The sequence below is a fragment of the Paralichthys olivaceus genome, chromosome 10, assembly GCF_024713975.1.
Source record: "Paralichthys olivaceus isolate ysfri-2021 chromosome 10, ASM2471397v2, whole genome shotgun sequence".
NCBI classification, from domain to species: domain Eukaryota; kingdom Metazoa; phylum Chordata; class Actinopteri; order Pleuronectiformes; family Paralichthyidae; genus Paralichthys; species Paralichthys olivaceus.
The window spans coordinates 9,476,947-9,496,223 of NC_091102.1; the positions used below are offsets into that span (position 1 = coordinate 9,476,947).

Genomic DNA, 19,277 nt, shown 5'->3' on the forward strand with positions numbered 1-19,277 from the left:
TGGAAACAGATTGAACCGCATTTCTTTTGGATAATTGCGGAGCTGCGAGGCAATCAGAAAAGGTGAAGGATTCTTTTACCTTTGAAAATATGTAATTGTAACAGCATTTGATCAGAAATGTAATATTTGCATGCAAATTGAGGCGACACAGAAACTGCATTGTGCACCACGAGCGGAATATGACATTGACTTATGCTTGCTATCAATTTAGCTGTGGAGGACCATTTGATTTATTGTGGCTCATAAGCCTTTAAGGCAAATTAAATGCATTCACTTGGCTAATTGAGGTTATTCTGTGTCTTTTGTGAGCATTTCCTCAAGACAGTCCGATAACATTTGAATCCATGTAAGCCCAGATAACTAAACTGTTGTTGAAAAGCAAAACAACTAGCTTTAATTTAAGCCGTTTATTTGTGTAACAATGTGACAAAATCTACCATAAACATGGTAATCCTTCATATTGATTGTTTTCCACAGCAGAAAGACAGGCCTCGTTCAGCCTAAGTGTCCATATAGGTCATGCCTCTTAAATAATAATGCATGCTCTTGAAAAGTCATAATAAAATTTTTCTTTACATTGAATCATTATGAAAAATATATTATTAATGTACAAAATCTTGCATATTACACATGAGAAAATGAACAGTCTTACATGAGCCAAAGGACACATGACAAACTACAAAACACTGCAACAATCCAACATAGAGTCAGTTAAGATAAAAGTACTGTACAGTATAAAGAGTTCATTTTCTTTCTTTTTAAGAGTTTGCATACTCCGGAATCGATATCTCATCCGCTTCCTGTATTCTGGCCGGTGTCGGCGGACCAACGAGAATATAATCAAATTCCTGGTGTTGGACTTTTTCGTAAACACTCTGCAGCCCAGTGGGTTTGTTCATGTGAGCTGGGTAGTAGTTTTCCCTCCTGTTGTCCCGGGGGAGCGAAGCTGTCTTGGAGAATGTCGACAAGTGGGGTGCGCAGGCCATGCTCGTGTTGGGCCTTGTAGCCGAGGGGCTCCAGCATCGGTCGGAGTGTCCCAGCACTTTGCACTCGCTCGTGCACGCCCAGAGACCTGCGGGAAACAACCAAATCAGTCATAATGCAATGGGATGTAATCTGTTGAGTGTGTGGCTTAGATTTAATCTTTACATACTTTCATTTGGCTCCATCTCAATTCCTATTTTATTGATTTTCATTGTGCCTTTGAGATACTCACTGTTCATTGGCGGCGACTCTTTTTTGTGCACGTCTCCACTCAAGTCAGAGTCACTGTCATTGAAGTCGCTGTCCCCTTTTCCACTGTCCTTGCCGCTGATGTGAGGATCTCTTGCTGAGATCGTTGTGAAGGAATTACCTTTCCATATTGTTATGGGCCTGACGGTTTCCTTCCCATATCCTGGCAATGTAGAATAGCCCTGCTAGCACGGACAGAAAGTTGCACAGATCTATTAGTCAAACTTCAAAAAGTCAACCACAATATGTGAGAAACTGTGAAATATCCCTGGAAAAATAATAGCGTACCTTTAATTTACCCTCTGCCACCCTGCTGGTTGACTCAAAGATGCCTGCTGTCTGCCTGCCATCTTCGCAGCCTGTCTCTGTAGTGTTGCTGCTGGCCAACGGCGGCTTCTCTGGAAATGGATGGGCATCAAACACTTTCCCTTTGTGGTTGGCAATCACTGAATCAATGTGCCCGCTCTCCACTTTCTCCACGTTGGGCACGTCTTCTTTTTCATCGCACCCCCTCTCCCTTGTCTCTTTTCTCCTGCGGCTGCAAATGGTTGTAATGAGAACGATAGCCAGCAGGAGGAGAGAGCAGCTCCCTGCCAGTACAATGATTATGGCTATGGACATGTCCCATTCAAAGAGCTCCTCGCCTCCATTGGGGGCGAAGGAAGGCAGGCTGGGGAGGGTCCCTTCTATAAAGCTCAAATGTATAATGGCTGTGGAGGTGAGTGCGGGGGATCCATTGTCACTGACTGCCACTGTGACTTTGACATTGTCTGTGAGATCATATGTCAGCTGTCTGCTCACGTGCACCTTCCCTGTCTCCTTGTTGATGGAGAAGCCCAGGTGCCCCCCCTCTGTGATTTTATAGGACAGCTGTGCGTTTATGCCCTCATCAGCATCTGTGGCCTTTATCTGGGTTACCACATAACCCGCAGGTGCATCTTTGGGCAGGAAAACCTCGGCAGAGCCTTTGTAAAGCGGGGGCTGGATGATGGAGGGCTGGTTGTCATTTTGATCCACTATCTTTAGCCGGATGACAGCTGTGCTCTGCAGCTGTGGTGACCCCCCGTCGCTGGCCTGGATGTGCACGTCCAGCAGTTTCATCACCTCATAATTAAAACTCCTCAGTGCATATATAGAGCCAGACACCGAGTTAAGAGACACAAAGGTGTTCACTGGGGAGCCCATGATGACGCTGTCCACTAGCCTGTAGGTGATTTTGCCATTGTTGCCAAGATCCGCGTCACTGGCCTCCACCGTGGTGATGTACGCGCCCGGGGCATTGTTCTCCACCACTGAAACTTCATACACAGCCTTGGCAAAGTGAGGGGCGTTGTCATTCTCGTCGGTGAGTCTGATGGTGTACTGGGTGATCTTCCTCATCGGAGGTGACCCAAAGTCCTCGGCCATGACCGTCAGGTTGTACTCGCTGATCCTCTCCCTGTCCAAGGCGGCCGCGGTCACTATCATGTAGGAGTCCTCGTACGCCTGGCGCAGCTTGAAGTGGTCGTGGCCGAACAAGGTGCAGTGGACCTGGCTGTTCACACCCGAGTCCCTGTCCAAGGTGCTGACCAGCGCCACCAGGCTGTCCCTCTCCGCCGCCTCGCTGATGTGCGCAATGCCCGTGGTGATGGAGGTCATGGGGGTGATGCTGATCTCTGGGGCATTGTCGTTAACATCGGTGACGTGAATGATGATTTTGCACACGGAGGGGGTCGGGTTGGCTCCCAGGTCGGTCGCCTGCACGTCCAGCTCGTAGGTGCGTTTGTCCTCGAAGTCCACGGGGCTCCTGAGCGTCAGGCGGCCAGATTTACTATCCACATGGAAAAGTTCTCGGATCTCGTGGGGGACCTGTTTCCCGAACCCGTACACCACCTCCCCGTTCGAACCCTCGTCCGCGTCCACTGCGTTCAGGCTCAGGATGATTGTGCCAACCGGTGCGTCCTCGGGCAAACTCACCGAGAAACTGTTCTGGTCAAAAACGGGGCTATTGTCGTTAAAGTCAGTCACTCTGATGGTGATCTTTGTTGACCCCGATCTGTGCGGGTTCCCTCCGTCTGTGGCCACCAGCTCCACAGTGTATGACGCCTGAGTCTCCCTGTCTAGCTCCTTCATTAGCACCAATTCCGCATATTTAACCCCATCCGCTCTCAGGAGCACATCAATGGTGAAGTGACTGTTGACGGAGATCTGGTAGCTTTGTATGTAGTTTGACCCGACGTCTGCGTCCGCGGCTGGGTCCAGAGGGACCCGGGACCCCACTGCTGCGTTCTCCGAGATCTCCACTATGGACTCCCGGCTCGGGAACTCCGGAGAGTTGTCGTTGATGTCCTTCACCTCCACCTCGACGTGGATCAATTTGTAGCGATCTTTGGAGAAATTCACCACGTCAAAAGTGATGAGGCACTGTGGAGTGTGTCTGCACATCCTCTCCCGATCGATGCGCTCCCCGACGGTGAGCTGCCCGTCGCTTTCCCGCACCCTGATGAACGAGTCGTTGAATTGTTTCATCATCCTAAAATTGGTCTTGGAGGAGTGAGACGGACTCAAGGACATGTCCTTGGCGAGGTTTCCAATGACCGTGCCCGGCGCGTCCTCCTCGCTGGTCTGGTATCGTATAGTATTCCCGTCGCTCTGTGCCAGTGAGGCGAATAAAAACTGATGGATGGAAAACATAATAATCCACCGGTACCAATAAGTTATAAATCTCCCCCGCATCATCTTCGTGGTGATCTTCCCCTTGGTGGGCAGCCTCATTGTGTGCGCAACCGACGAGACCTCTGGCTCTCCATGCAGCCCCCGCCTGCACCAACTGAGATGTGCTGAAAGTGAAAGTTACTCGCTCCTTTTGCGCGCAGCCAGTCAGACACGCTTGTTGCCTCGCCTCCGACACAGCTCCCAATTCTGCCGCGGTGGGGGTTTATACAGCTCCTCATGCTAATGAGACGAAGTGTGACCAATCCCTCACTTTAAAATTAAAAATACCCTCTTATGAAAAAAGAGCTATAAGCCTGTTTTTAGAGGAAAGTTGCAAAAATGTGAAAAAGGCGCAGAGAGATATGGCACCGCTTGGAGATAGTCCCTGCACTCTTTATCGTCTTGCCACAGCCATTACCGAGTGATGGTTTTATTTAGTAAAGCTCCCCCTTTCCTTTCTTTTGATGTTTAGGTTATTGTCTGTTGAGCGTGCATGTACAAGAGTAGGTGTGCATGTTTACGCGTGCGTGCACTTGCAAGAGTGTCTCAGTTGTTTTTGGAGAGCTGCTCATTTGATAACAGCTTAATTATCATCCACTCTCTCTGAAGGAGGAGTGAGGCTGGATCAATCTCTTGATATAACAATAGCGGAACATGTTTTTCTGGTTTTATCCCCTAGAACAGAAAGAAAATGTATGTATCCACCAATTAAATGTTGTAACCTGATAAGAGCAGATGAGGAATTTATTCAAGAGTTTTTAAAGAGAAAGATTATCTCAATTTAGAGAGCAAGAGATCATTTATCTTTCCAAATTCAAGTTTAGACCTTAACTCCATCTCCACGTGAGTAATGGGAAACATATTGAAAAGGAATACATGTTTATCTCCGGGGTTTAAACAACAACCCCCCACTGTGAAGGAACAGCCTGACTCCCAGCTGTTATGAATTTCAAAAACCTTTAAATTCAACTTGCACTTGGTTCTCTTTGATATTACCATTTATTTTCTGCACCTTTAGAATGCAGGGATTAACACGAAGACAGAAATCTCCATATGGCCTCACATATGTAGACAGGGGTGTCTACATATGCAGTACTTTCTTGCAGTTTTAGGTCAAGCTTTTGTCCCAATTTACTGCTATTATAATATGGTATTAGAGGATAATGGTAATATTTGGGCATCAATTCTGTAAAATATTTTGGGAAGGAGACTTTTCCTTTTTCAACATGACAATAGTGCATGAAGAATAATTTCTTAGTATGTTATGGAAGAGGAGTAGTCTGCAGAGACGACCTTATCACCCAATATCAGTGCCCGACCTCACCAACCTCTGCAAGAGAAAACCTCTGCATGTAGGATCCCCAGTCTGGTAAAATATCCTTTTCATGAGGCTGAGGGTATGTGAGACAGATTATTAACCCCCATAGCTTTGGAATTACATGTCCCAAAACCATTGAATGACTTGATGTTGAGCTGCACATACTATTTTCAGGTGTCCACTTACTTTTGGCCGTGTAGTGAACCATGCATGTCAAGGGCAGTAAAGACCACAGACTGTGGAACTGGTGGAGCCCGTATGTCTGTGCTGTGATTTATTAGATGGGAGAGCTGGACTTTGCTTATTGATAACTATGTACAAATATTTTGTATACATTGGATTCCTTGTCACATAATACTGCTGTATGTTTTCATTGTTACATCTGTAGTTAACACCAGCACAGTCAATGCTGCAATGACTTTAGCAACATATCCTCCAGTTTTCTTGAATTTTTAAGTGCGTGCACAATTTGAGCTGTTTTAAACCTGTGATAAGCTAATTTTCTGTTTATTTATTTATCAGATTTAGTTTCCAAAAAATGTGTGTGCATGCCCATTCTTTCTTTTTAGTTGTTCTGTCAAGCTTATAAGATCTGACTGAGTGAATTTTCTTACCCGAAATAATTATGCTTTTTTTTTTTTTGCACCTCTTTGTTCTGCTGGATTGCTGGAAATCGCAGTATATGAATGTTCTTTCACCCCAGTACCTTAACAGAAATCTGCAAACAATTTATCTCTTAATAAACCTCCAAACTTCTCCATCAGAGCGGAGGAGAGCTGTTGGATATGATGGGCAGGTTTTGCTCTCATGAATTTATTAGTCCACAGGGAGCTGTGGCTGCAGCTCTAAAACAATAATACTAACCATGTCAATACTCATCTGAAAATCCTCCATAGTCATTTTTTCGATGCCGAGTAAAGTGAAGTGACATAGTTGATCATGACAACAGCACATTCTCGACAACAATGACTGATTCTCTGAACTTTTGAATAAACATGTGAACAGCTCCTTGTGCAGCATCCGTGGTGCAGCTTCAGGGTTCTGTGGACTCAGCTGGTCTTTACTCGCCGCAGATCACTTTTACAGTTTCACAAAGAAAAGCTGCAATCAGCTTCACCACAGTCTAAGCAAACAACCCATTCCACACAGGCAGGTTTAGAACAGGCACTGCACTCGTTGTGTAAAATTGTTGATTTGTTTTGGTCTCATAGTTGTTTCTGTTCATTATCACTGATCTCGTTTCCACAAGCAACAGACAAAAGTTTTCACACAAAAATCTCCTCTGCCCAACTGTGCTATGTCTGTACCTAATTAAATGACTGTCGATAGTTGTTAAGACACAAAGTTAAATTATAAATGTGACCTCATCGCAGCAATGGAGGAAAAGTCAGGGTAAAGTCGAGAGTAAACCATCTCCATGGAACGTCTGCACAAAAATAAAGATAACAATTTACAATGTCACATCAAATTTATACGAAGCCAGCGTTTCACATCAGTTTCAATGCAGATGTGTCAGAGGAACGTCGTAATGCACCTTTACTGCCGCACAGGGAAGCGTTGGACCCACCGAGGATGGTTCATTAAACAGGTTTCCAAACAGATGTTTCCTCTTTCAGCTGAATTCAGAGCCACATTACGTGGGCTGATTTTTCCTCTAATGAGAACAAAGGTGATCATAGATTCAGTGTGGGCGATTCTCTTTGGATTACATTAAACCGGGTCAAATGGCTGCGCTGATGGATGGATTATTACACTACAATACAGCGTTAGTTTTGAACTGGGACGCGGAGGAGTTTATTTGAATTTATGATAAGTAAATGGTTGTTTATGGTTGTGCAAGGTTCTTTAGCAGATGGTTGTTTTCATTGTGTTGTGCAAATTTCACGGTTTGTGTGGCTCGATTTGCATATTACATGTAATTGTGTTGTTTGATGGTCTGAAATGTGATATTGGATGTTTTTATTTGGTTTTTCGCATCGGTGGATTTTCCGCTCATTATGACCTGCCGGGGGTTCGAGCTTTTTTTACATGAGTTTCCCATCAACAGTTAAAGATGATAACTAACACAGAAAAAAATATTCTAATAGATGAGCTCAAGGTCGCTTCTCCTGGAAGACTTAACTCTGCATCCCAGGCTTTCAATCCAAGCTACATTTTATATTAATATTTTATTCATTTCATATCTTTTTTGTTATTTTATAAACATTTTTTCCTACATTGGCATCAACCAACTATCACTATCATCAAAAAAGATATCTTCATGACGCTTGTGAAAAATCATGATGGTGTTTTTTGTGATAAATGCAATATAATTGTGCAGAGTGTTGCCATTTTCATGAAAGTTACGGGCGTATTATTCACAGCCTCAAACAGATTCTCCAAGAGAGTGAAGGAAGCAAGTGGCAAATGGAAAATGTATGAGAAGAGAAAAAAACTGTTGCAGGGGAAGATATTTTGAATTTACTGTTGGCCCACAGACACAATTCCATATTTAATGGGATTGTAAATGCATTCAGTTTCAAGGGATGCCTTTGCATTTTAAGTTCTCTAATCACTCCGGCCCATAATATGCCTGAAGAAATGCCATGATAGTCTGCGTTTGTGGAAGGCACTTAGCTCCGCATTCTTTTACAAAGATTAGAAATCAGAGGCAAATTACAGTGTGGTGAGGCTCAGCTCAACGGAATATTGCTCTGGTGGGAGATCGCTCGCCTTAAGAACTTGAAACTCTGTGTCTTTGTGATGCCAGACTCTCTGCTCTCTCTCTCTCTCTGTTGCGCTCTCTCTCCTTCTCTTTGTGTTTCCAGACAGTTTTTCTGCCCATGTTGTTAACTAGACAGTAAAATATGACACTCCAGTTACGTTTCAGCAAGCGGGCCTTCCGACACATCAGCTAAAGGAGATTAACGCGTTTTTCAATCAAGTTTTCTTTTTTTGCTCAGGAGGAATTGTCAAATCAATCAACAATTTGGGGGAAATACGCTTTGTCACTTTCTTGCCCTAGAGATTTTGAATAAGATACTATGTGCATGTCTGTGTGTAAATAAGCAGACAGTTGGCTTAACTTAAGACAAAAGGATTTAAAAAAAGGCCAGGCTCTGTCTACACTAACAGAGTGCTGTTGGCGTCTGACGTTATTCGTGCCTCGTACAGACACGCACTGGACTCCGGACATTTTCCTGAAAATTTCAGGAGGGGCTGTATGTGAGAAGGCAAGTGTCCGAGTCATTTGCTAAACATTTTCCCAGACCTTTCCTGCCAGCCCTTGTCGCAAAATGTCCGAATGAGACAGAGAACACAGCAGGAAAATGTCTGGAAAATTCACAGGGAGAAAGACTGCACATTTGTAAAGAATACAAATGTCTCAGGATGAAAAAGAGGTGCCGAACACAAAGACAAGATTTGAGAGCTTTTAGAGATAAAAGGAAGACGCTGATGTCGAAAACTGAAAAAAAACAAAACAATAAAGAATACAAAAACTCAGATGAAAAAGACGTCAGGATGTCAACTTGGAAAGACGACAAGATTCAAGAGCTTTTGGAGATAAGGACCAATGCTGGTGTCATTGTGCTATAACCAAAAACATGTGATACCGCAGCGGAATTGAATATTCCCGGCATTTTCCTGTTGTTTTGAAAACGTCTGACCTGGACAATCTCATGCTGCTTTCTTCATGTGTATAGGCAAACTTCAGAAAATGTCCAAACCTCATTTTCTGGACATTTTCTGCAAATGGCACAAGATACCATGTTCATCTCTATGTGTAAATAAGCAGACGTTTATCTTGGATCTAAACAAAAGCGGGAACAGTGAGCCAGACTCTGTCCACATGAACAAAGTCAGAAAGCTGTTTTTCTCTAAACTGTTATTTAGAGTTGGCAGCTGAAAGGATTTCTTTTCCATCTGACATAACATGGTAATGGGGTCACCGTCCCCTCCCATTATAGCTGTGTCCTTTGTCCCCCTCTGGTATCTACATATGTTGACCTGGTCCGCATAATTGCCCCATTGTATTGTCAGCAGTGACACACTTCACAGGGCTTTAACCTTCAGTTGAAGGCTGCGTTTAAACACGCTGTACACTGCTACTGTTTCCAACGTCAGTCTTTGAAGTCAATTTTACTCACCAAAGGGAGAGATCAGGACATAAAAAATCTGTGGTTTATAAGGGGAAAAAAAGATTGGCTGAGTTTTATAGACCAGATATGAGAGGCACTTTGGATCGTCCTGGCTTATTATGGGCTGTTGAAATACGTTTCTTCAAAACACTCTTTTAAATACAGGCTGTGAAATCTCCGATGGCCATGGATCCCAGAGGCAACATCAGATCTTTTTGTTCTGAAGATGCTCTCCACTGATTAATTCAAACATCAAAATAAAACTCTGGTGTTTTCGTATGCGCGGGTAAAGCCTCCGACGTCACATGGGGGTTTCAAACCTCATCGGAAGTCTTAAACTCAGAGAGAAGCCAATGTTATGTTTTATTGATTCTGCTCCTGGAGTTTGGAGACAATAAGGCGAGTGAATATTTCATTCCTCCCTTTATGTTTGGACTGAGAGCTGTATCCCAGTGTTGAAGGTGTCTCACCAGGCGTGTCCCACAGTAGACATAAGCAAAGTTATTAGACGAGCGGCACAGGATTCAGAGGGATATTCAGCGCCGTGAGCTCTGGAGTACGATCTGGCAATTCAGACTGTCATGCATCATTGTTCTGTGGGTAGGATGGGTGGTGTTTGACTTTGAATGTTACCATAGAGCTTCTACACTCACCGGTGGTGAGTGGCGTTTTGCAATATTGTGTGACTTCAAATTAGAATTTATGGTTTGAAATGAGGTGGCGCAATATAGGTTTTGCATATTGAAGGCGGATCAACTTAAATATGTACAGTAAGTACTAAGCATTGTAGAAATTTAGGTCATCATTCTCAGGCAGTGAGACATTCCCTCTTTGTGTGTGTGTTTTACGAGCAGGCAGCGTTACGTGCGTGTGTGTACAAGTGTTTATATGAGGGGGTTGGGGGTATCTGTAATGCAGCAGGACCATCATGTCTCACATAATGCAGATGGAGGAAGCAGCTTCAACATGTAGTGTTTTCTTGCCACGAGCATTAATATGGCTGCTTCTCCTCATGCTGTTTTGCTGCGAGCAACATGGTGTTTGAGGCGTGTGCTTCACGGGACTGGATGAGGTATAATTATGTAAATTGCATTCAAAGGAATCAGCAATAGCTCATGTGGAATGGATGTGTCAACAAGGTGTCCACGTTCACTGTGAGAATTTGCTAATTAAACATGACACCGTTTCTTCCTCAACACATGGGCCCGGTGAGACACTGTGGGATTTAAAAGAAGGAAAAAAAAAATACTCTGGTGTATGATGTATTTCAGGCAGAAAAATAATCTTCTTGGTGAAAAAAAAAAATCGGCTTTCAGTTTGCTGCTGGAAGTGTAAAAAATCAGCTCCAGAGTTCACTACAGGACCATTAAACTTTGTACAGGTTGTTGACATGTGTGTAATGGAAGTGCCTTAACTTCAAACAGCCTGTCCACGCAGCAGCTTCTCTGATGCCCTCCTACACACAGGGAAAGAGCCATGATTTATTGAGCTAGTTATTTGTCTGGCTCGCTAAATACTTGAATTCTGTTTGACAGCGAGCATAGATAAACTACTTTGCCTGAATGTCTGAAAAGCACTGTATCTGAAAAGCAAAGATTAATCCAGTCCATCAGGAATCAAACACATTTCCCCCACTGTGTGTGTGTGTGTGTGTGTGTGTGTGTGTGTGTGTGTGAGATATCTTTTCTCAATGAAATGACTTGTGCACACTGGTTCCTTATCCACTGTGAACTTATGAACAAGACAGCGTGGTGGCCAAGTTACAATTCCTTCAGCTTCCGGTTGTAGTTGAGTCAAGTGACGTGGCGCAGGTGAAACACCGGAACAATTAATGATGGAGAGACAAACAAAGTGCTTAGAGAGCTTGTGCGAATGTGAATGACACTCAAGTGCCGGCAAGCAGTGGTGGAGGAGAGGAAATATGGAAAAAATTATTTATTTGAAGTTTTCCCTTTTTGCTCCCTCCTCCTTGTGCATTATTTCCCAAGATGAATTGGCTTTTCAGATTTAAGAAAAAACACAGTTGAAATACAAAGAGAGGCTCATCTATCAGCCCCTGAATAGTAAGAGAAAATCCTGTGGCTGTGAAGAGGGAGGGGGGAGCCAGGGAGGGGGGAGTTGTGGAGGGGTTGGGGGGTGTTGTTGGTCTCTGATTAGACCCTGGGCCGGTTCTACTCGGGGGCTCGTAGCACACAACATCAATCCTCTCTTCTTCTTCCACTTCAAATCTTCAGAGACCACTCGAGACAAATTCCTCAGTGTAAAGCTTCCCTCTGAGAGACTTTGCTCATGTGCCTGCATCTGTGTGGATGAACGCTCATTGCAGCCTGATTGTTTTTGTTATGTTAAATTCTGACTTGACAAAAGCCAACTCTGGGTATCAGTATAATGGGAAGTTTAAAAAAAAACAACAACAGCCAGGCTACACTTCCATCATCCAGATGCAAACTGTCTGCGGTTCGGTGAGTGAGTGAGCGGAGCTGCAGATGAGGCAGCCGGAAGAAAAATGGGGGCATTAGAAATGGCTCTGTGCTGTGTGACGGTACGTCAGTCCAAACACAGAATAGAGAAAATACTGATAAATTTTAAAGCCTCTGCCATCCTCTTTCGCACCCACACACACATGAGCATGCACACACACATAACCAATTACACACAGAGCAGCATTATAGAAAGCTTTTATAATGTTTCCAGGGCGTCAAGATCTTAATTTTTGATGCTGCGTTATGTGCATCCAGAGTATAAATTGGCCTCTTCAGTTTTCTGAAGTGATAAGAGGTAAACACCAAAAACCAATAACTGTCAGGCGAACATTAAATCAAACTGACATGTCTCTTAAAAGGTACAGCCATGAAAAATTAACTGGGGTATTTTTGAGGAGACTCAAAATGTGGAGTTTTTCTGTTTTTCCCTCTCTCCTCTCAGAAGATGTGATCTACATTTTTTCACTCTCACTGACTTTAGTCTGAGCTTGAATTTGAACACTTTCACTGACAAAGCTTCATTCAATGCAACAGCAATGAAGTGGATTTTAAACTGCCTTAATTTCAGAGAACATTATAAAGGTTGTCTGCTTTTATTTGCCTAGCACCAGCTTTGGAATATTACATCATGTCTCGTTCTCAGAAGCAAGTCGATGGAGGTTAACTTGACACGGTTACACCGACTCAGGTCGAAATGGTCACCCTGACTTCCTGCTATAGAGCCGCCGAACGTCCTGTCCCTGCCTGGCTGATTCTGCGACCCCTGAGAGGAGTCTTTAAAGATTTTATGGGCTCAGTCAGTCTCAGCAGTGTCCTGGGTTCAGGATAACCGAGAGAGGATCAAGCAAACACCAACAGAGTGCGGGTGACATTAAATCCTTAATAGTTATTGGTAAGATATTAAGGGATTACAGCACCATTTGAGAGCGAATGGAAAACTATCTGTCAAACATCCTCCCTCAGATTACCACATTACATGCTGATGTGTCTAACGTTCTTTCTGTGTTTGCTACAAATCTCGTCAAAATGTGTGTATGAGGCAGTTCTGGAGAATCCGACGAATTTTAGAGAACATGGGGGAAAGTTATTGCCCTGACACATGTAGGTCTTGAGTCACTTGGCTTTGCTTGGTTTCCACAGAGCAATCACACGACGATTGAGCAAAGGTGCAGCAAACTTAAACATGTCAGCCAATTTCAGATGTGTAAAGCAACAGAGTGCTTCAGCAGCGCTCGCGGCTCATGGCCTTGGGCCTTGGGCTGTCTGAATCTGAAATTCACAGTTCAGAGCACACCCAGAGATGGAGCGGGAGAATCTTTGATGCCCTGCACAATGAGGCCATTTCATAGTAGATCACGGTAGTCTCTTGCTGGTGTTGAAGGGAGAGGAAAGGCATTTTGACAGGCCTATGAAGAATTTATTTGAAATGTCTTGTGGTGTTGAGAAGATTTGCGTGCTCTTCAAAAAGCTATGAGGGGAAAACATTGGAGGGCAAACCGATATGAGTTCATACAGCTGTTCCTCCAGCTAGGTTTGAGTTCTTTATCAACATTTTCGCACCAACTGGTATTGAGAACGATCAGCCCTTTATCCACAAAATCTAGGGGTATTTTTCATGTGTCTGAATCGTCAGTTTGATTCGGCACATTACTTCTGACAGCGTGTCCGCATAGCCTAAGCAAACCACACAGATTTCCGCGGTATCTAGCTGTGCACAGCGGTTTGTATGGGAACATGGAACCAAGACGGAGGCTCTGAACATGAGGGAGCATCAGAGGAAGTGATTTAGGCTGACAACAGAGTTCTCCGCTTGATTTTTGTGGTGACAGGCTGTGACAGCTCTCAGAGTGTACAGGTAGGAAACCACAGTGGAGAAATTTGCTTCAAGTATGTGGACGAATGTAGTTCACAAAGACGAACATAGACTGAATTGATTGCGTGACACTTTAAAGGGTCAGTTCCTTAAATTAATGAAGCAGAAAACTTAATGAGTAAGGCTGATGATATTTTTGTTATGAATCAACAACTGTGTCTGTAGCTCTCTGCCCAGAGCCCATTCGTTCCCATTCAGGACAAGAATCTTAAAAATAGATCAACACATACATAGTTCACTGTTTAATGAAGAGTCAAATAACACAATGGCTAATTTTTTTAACTGTTTTAATATGCGGACACAATGTGCTAGTCTGCATTTATGGCACAGGAGTGTGTGTAGGACTGATACTGAATATTTCGGTGTTAAACTGACAAAGACAATAATCTGAAAAGGATACTGCAACATACACAGCATTTTCTCATTGCTGTAACTTGAATGGGGTCATACTCGGGAGAAAGTAGTATGGAGTTTTCTGATCTTAGTTTTATTACGTAAACATTAAAACGTCTTATAATCGCATTAGATTGCATTTTTCACAACATTGTAACAACACCTACCATGGGTTTGAGTGTTAACCGTGTAGTGTGTGTAAAGATGGACGTCACGCCATCCCCCCGAAAAGTGAAGCCATAGTGTCTTGATCAGCACCTAGTGGCTGGCTGCAGTATAGGTTATAATTTGTGATATGGACCTAAAAAGTCTAAGAAAAAATAAAATAAAATTCATAGTGAGAATAAGGTCAGTAGTCAGAGAATGGCTGTCCATGTAAAGATAGTCATTATAGTGTCCATGTACAGTTTGATAAAGGAACATTTCATCATGTCAACAGTGTTGCTCACTTGTATGTTTTTATTAGTTTTTGGACACAAATTGAGGATTATTTAATGGAGGAAATTGGGTTTTTAGCTATAAATGATTATGATATTTTCAGGATTAAAAATATAAAAATTTTGTTTTTTGAACTACCAGTGTCATGTGGACAGATTTGGTTGTGAAGGAGCAACATCTAATGTGTAAAGATAAATGCTGCAGGATGATTCTGAAAATCAAACTTTCAGTCATGAACTCAAACATTTGTGTTTTCCTGAAGAATATTGGTTTAAATCAATACACCAAGAACATAGTGAAAGTTTAAGTTACTGTTTAATTGGGCGTCACGTGTGTTTCCTCGCCAAAGTTTCTTCAGAGGCTGTGAGGGACAAAGCAACAATAATTTAACATCAGTAATAAATAAAGCTGAACTGGTCTGGAGCTCAGTCGTGGGTTGTACGTGTTGTGTTGTGTTATGTTAATGCTTTGTAAATATGGAGCAGTGGTTGTTGTTTTTTTGCTTTGGTTCATGTGTATTGATTCGTGAAGACCGGAGCTGTGCCCTGAGGACGGGCAGACCTGTGGGTGCCCTGGCTGGGTGAATATCTGTGAAACAGACAGTATGTACAAGCCGGAGGGCATGTGAAATAATTTACTTTCATGCTGTAGTCCTGTCTAACTGTCAGTGTCTTGTATTTCCAGTCAAGCACACATTATTATCTGCAAGATTGTTTTTTTTCTGTCTATTTCTCTTTTAGCACTGTGGTTTTTAATATTTGAAGACTGTAGCTCTTCTGCTGGGTTTCCACTGTGGATACATTTAGGACGGATTCCATTAAGGTGTGGCACTTGACAGTTTCTGAGGAGAAGTGTGAGGAGGGATATATGGGTCACACAGAAAGAGTGTTTTGACTTGAAGTGGGAAGAATTAACCGTCAGTGTCAGTACCTTTTATCATTAATAATAATATATAACAAAAGGCAAACTGAGCAAATGTGTTATTTCAGAAGAGTGTATCAAACTGGTAGCCCTTCGTATGACTCAGTACCTATGAAGTAGCTCTCAGTTTCAAAAAGGTTGGTGACCCCTGATATAGAACATGTGTGGGCTCATTGATAATCTGATATGCTTGTTCAGAAGAAGCTGCACGAGAGATCTTTTTGTTCACCCAATCACTTTTGAGCTGAGGTTAACTTCACCTTACAGTCGGTTCTTAAAAAGGGTTTCAGTCAGTTCTTGTCAGTTTCCTGTTTTACATTCTGTTCTTGTCCATTACACTCGGATCTTGATTTTTTTCACAATCAATTTTTGTTCTCTCTTTCAGTCAGTTCTTGTCCTTTTTTACACCCAGATCTTGTCCTTTTTTTTTTTTACACTCGGTTCTTATCTTTTATACCTGTCCATTCTTGTCCTTTCTTAAACTCGTTTTTTGTTCTATTTTAGTGACTTTTTGTCCTTTAATACACTGGGTTCTTGTCCTTTTTGACAGCCAGTCCCTATGTTAGGGTTGGTTCTTGACCTTTTTGTATCAATGTAAGGGCTCCTAGTTACTGTGCACGTTTAAATCTCTGCTCCTACTCCAGAGCAGACTTTACCTCAGTGTTCCTCTTGTGGGGTTAAATCTAACATTTCATTGTAGCAGCCTCGTTTCGCTGGTTCGGTCCTGAGTCTTCCCTCCTCACCGGCACACACATGCAGACACACACAGAGGTTAATTAGGCACAGGTGTGCTTCGCTGACCCGCCGGATTCCTCGTGGCTCTTTCTGGAAGCTGGGTGCATGCCCCGCCGGCCACGCAGCTTCAACCAGAGACACCGGCTCCCAGCAAAGACAGAGGCATCCAATGAAATCACTCTCTGCAATCATCGGATTTTCTCCAGAGATAGCTGCACATGGCAGCACCAGAGAGAGAATGATGTTCTAAAACACTATGTATACTCTGCTTTGACTCATTCATGTGTGCTGCTGCCTGTGGACCAGTCTCTTGAGCTGTAGCCGGGGTCATTGGAGTGAGATCTACACAGTCTGTTGCAGTGAAGGAAAGAATACAGTGAACTCTATAATGCATGTATCCAATTTCTAGTCAAACACTTCATAACATGAAATATGAAACAGATAAGGTTGATAGCTTTTATTATTTGCGCGTAATATGTTGCAAATAAGAAATGGTGGTATGGTGCAATTGATTGTCATGTCAGGGCCGTTCAACCTACTCAGAAGCGTAGTTCTAGGAACATGGGGACTACAAGACAAGTCCCACTGAGGAGTATACTGGAAGCTTCAGACTGGAAGAATGGTTTAAATATTAAAGCAGGAATCAGCCTGTTCTCAAAACATAAAACAGATCTCCTTCTGTTCGCTGCCTTTGTGTGTCGTTGAATATATTCATATGGGCTGGCTGACTGCTGATAGCAGGTGCATGAAAGAAAATTAAGTTTATAAATGATAGAGTGAAGAGCAGGGAACTGTTCAGATTCTCCTTTTATAAAGTGAGCAGAATTGGCTTGTGGGAAGATTATTTGTTCTCTCCCTTGAACTAATATCTTCGGGCCTCTATGGTCAAGGACGAAACATCCTGCGATAGTCTATTCTTTGGCTGGAATTAAATATTTATTCTGTTTTTTTGGAGTAGGGTCATTTCATTTCGCTCCCGCAGGCTCTTTTACTCGTTCGATTGCGTAATTCACAATGGGGGAAAAGAACGAACAATATAGTTAATTTCCTGCTCCAATAGCAGTGAGAATGTACTCCACTGTTACCTGGGCTTCAACATAGAAGTTGATCTCATTCTCGAGGCTGACTGGCCGCCGCTCGTCATCCATATCCCCTCGTTCTTCACTCCACACAATAGCAACTCCTGTAACTCATAACCCAAAGGTACAAAGGATCATCGCATTACACATTCAGCTTCACCTAACGACAAAGAAAACAAATCATGCGGAAGGAAAATAAAATGAGAAATGCATTTCTACTGCTCTTGTGCAGTTTGGATTCCTAATACAAACATGTCCAACATTTAAAACGGGTTTGGGAAAACAACAACACCGACAAAAAAATGAATGACTATACCTACATTTGCAGATTTGTTTAACAGAGTTTCTGGCTGAAAATTCAACATACTAATTAGCCCCTAGGAGATCCATCTAACGGTTTGTGATTTTTTTTTTTCCTCCTCCTGATTTTTAATCAGTCTAATTTCTCTCTCCAGCACACAGACACATTCGGCGGCACACACACAAAGCCCCTGTTTGCATAATGTGCTCACTGTCTGCTCCTCTGAGACTAAGCACTGTTTGTGCATCCCTGCATCTGTGTGTATATACTGCTGTGCGTGAGTGTGTTTGTGCGTGTGTGCGCATGTCTGCATCTGTGTGTGCGTGTGTGCGTGCGTGTGTGCGTGCATGCGTGCATGCGTAAGATTTTTGAACTTCATTTCAACATATTTTGGGAGAGAGTGCTCAACCCACAACCCCCCTCCTGTTAGTCTGCTGCCCTGGCTGTGGCTCGCCCATGATTGCTCTGACAATTCAACGGAGGAAGAAAAAAAAAAAAACACCTTCTGACAGACTGTTTTCCCCTGTTCTCTTATGGAAATTAGATTTTCCATCTCACTTCATCTTCAATACTTAAATACCTCTTTTTTGAGAACAGGCCTGTCTGGGCCATTAACACATTTCCCCCAGATAAGTGTTCTGTTGTTCTACAAAGCTTAGTTGAATTTTAGCCTCTGCGCCTTCACGGAAGAAATTACATTTCCCTACAAACTGTGTGAAATGTGAACCGTCCTATTAGGCACCACTTTTATTTCCCTTTAAATCACAGTTAGGGTACATGTAGTCTCGATGGCGAGACAGCTGAATGATTCCCTCAAATCCTACGTCTTATTGTCCTCATTTACTTCTCTACTCAGACATGTGGTATTATGAGTAGGATTGTGATTCATAGTAAATATGTTTCAATCCCCTCCAAAAAAAAACTGCATTATGTGATTGTAGCCATTATAATGCTCTTTTATTTATAGTGCACTTTTCAAATTGTATTTTTAAGACCTTCACCAAATAAATAAAAAAACACAAAGAAGACAAGAGATGAGGTAGAATGAAGAAAAACATATTAATAAAAGTGGTAAAAGCAATTGAACATTGTCATCATCCATTAAGATCATTTGATCCCTGAAACGTTAAGCACACAGGATATCGCTGTCGTTAATCTGCAGGACCATCAGACAAACGGTGACGTGCACAAGCCTCAAAAGATTTACAGCTGGATGTGTGAGTAAAGACACGTCAGAGGTGTCATCAAGAAGCCGCCTCTGATGTTTTGTTGAGTTTGGCTTAATGACCCTGCCAACATCTACCAACCATATGTGTGTCTGTGTATGTGAAAGGTTAAAAGAAGGGAACATGACTCCCTGTTAGGGTCCTACAGCCAACCAAGGTTATCAACCACTATGAGACGTATAGAACTAGGAACGCACGCTGGAACTATGAAAAAAATTACAGTCCAGGCGTGCCTTGAAAAGAATGTTTAGCAACTTTAATGAGCAGGGACTGATAAAATACTAATCAGTTGGTGCAAGCACATGTCATTGACTCAAAATATGAAATTAATTTATTGCTTAAAAAAAATCAATTAAGCTAATCTGTCCTTTAAAGCAAACAAAGCAGACACAAGAAACAGCTGCAGAGCCGGAATGAGAATTTCTTAATCTCAGATAATTAATAACTCGGCTCCCATAAAACACT

At 42.8% G+C, this 19,277-nt stretch overlaps 1 protein-coding gene across 2 annotated transcripts; it reads right to left on the reverse strand.

Moving 5' to 3' along the window:
• Positions 1-392: 392 nt before the first annotated feature.
• Positions 393-4,275, reverse strand: LOC109631103 (protocadherin-8). 2 transcript variants are annotated; one of them, XM_020089699.2, is made up of 3 exons: positions 1,522-4,275; positions 1,217-1,418; positions 393-1,072 (listed from the first exon to the last, which is right to left on the reverse strand). In XM_020089699.2, the coding sequence occupies exons 1-3, from the start codon at positions 3,985-3,987 to the stop codon at positions 759-761; spliced, it is 2,982 nt and encodes a 993-aa protein (XP_019945258.2). In that variant the 5' UTR covers positions 3,988-4,275; the 3' UTR covers positions 393-758. The 2 variants fall into 2 exon arrangements, with proteins under 2 accessions (XP_019945258.2, XP_019945259.2); XM_020089700.2 differs by having other exon boundaries at positions 1,217-1,415; positions 1,522-4,273.
• Positions 4,276-19,277: the final 15,002 nt, after the last annotated feature.

Coding starts and splice junctions, on each gene's coding strand:
- LOC109631103 (XM_020089699.2), bottom strand. CDS start 3,987: ATGAGGCTGCCCACCAAGGGGAAGATCACCACGAAGATGATGCGGGGG. Junction 1,419..1,521: donor TGGCAGAGGGTAAATTAAAG/GTACGCTATTAT, acceptor TGTCCGTGCTAG/CAGGGCTATTCTACATTGCC. Junction 1,073..1,216: donor AGAGTCGCCGCCAATGAACA/GTGAGTATCTCA, acceptor TGTTTCCCGCAG/GTCTCTGGGCGTGCACGAGC.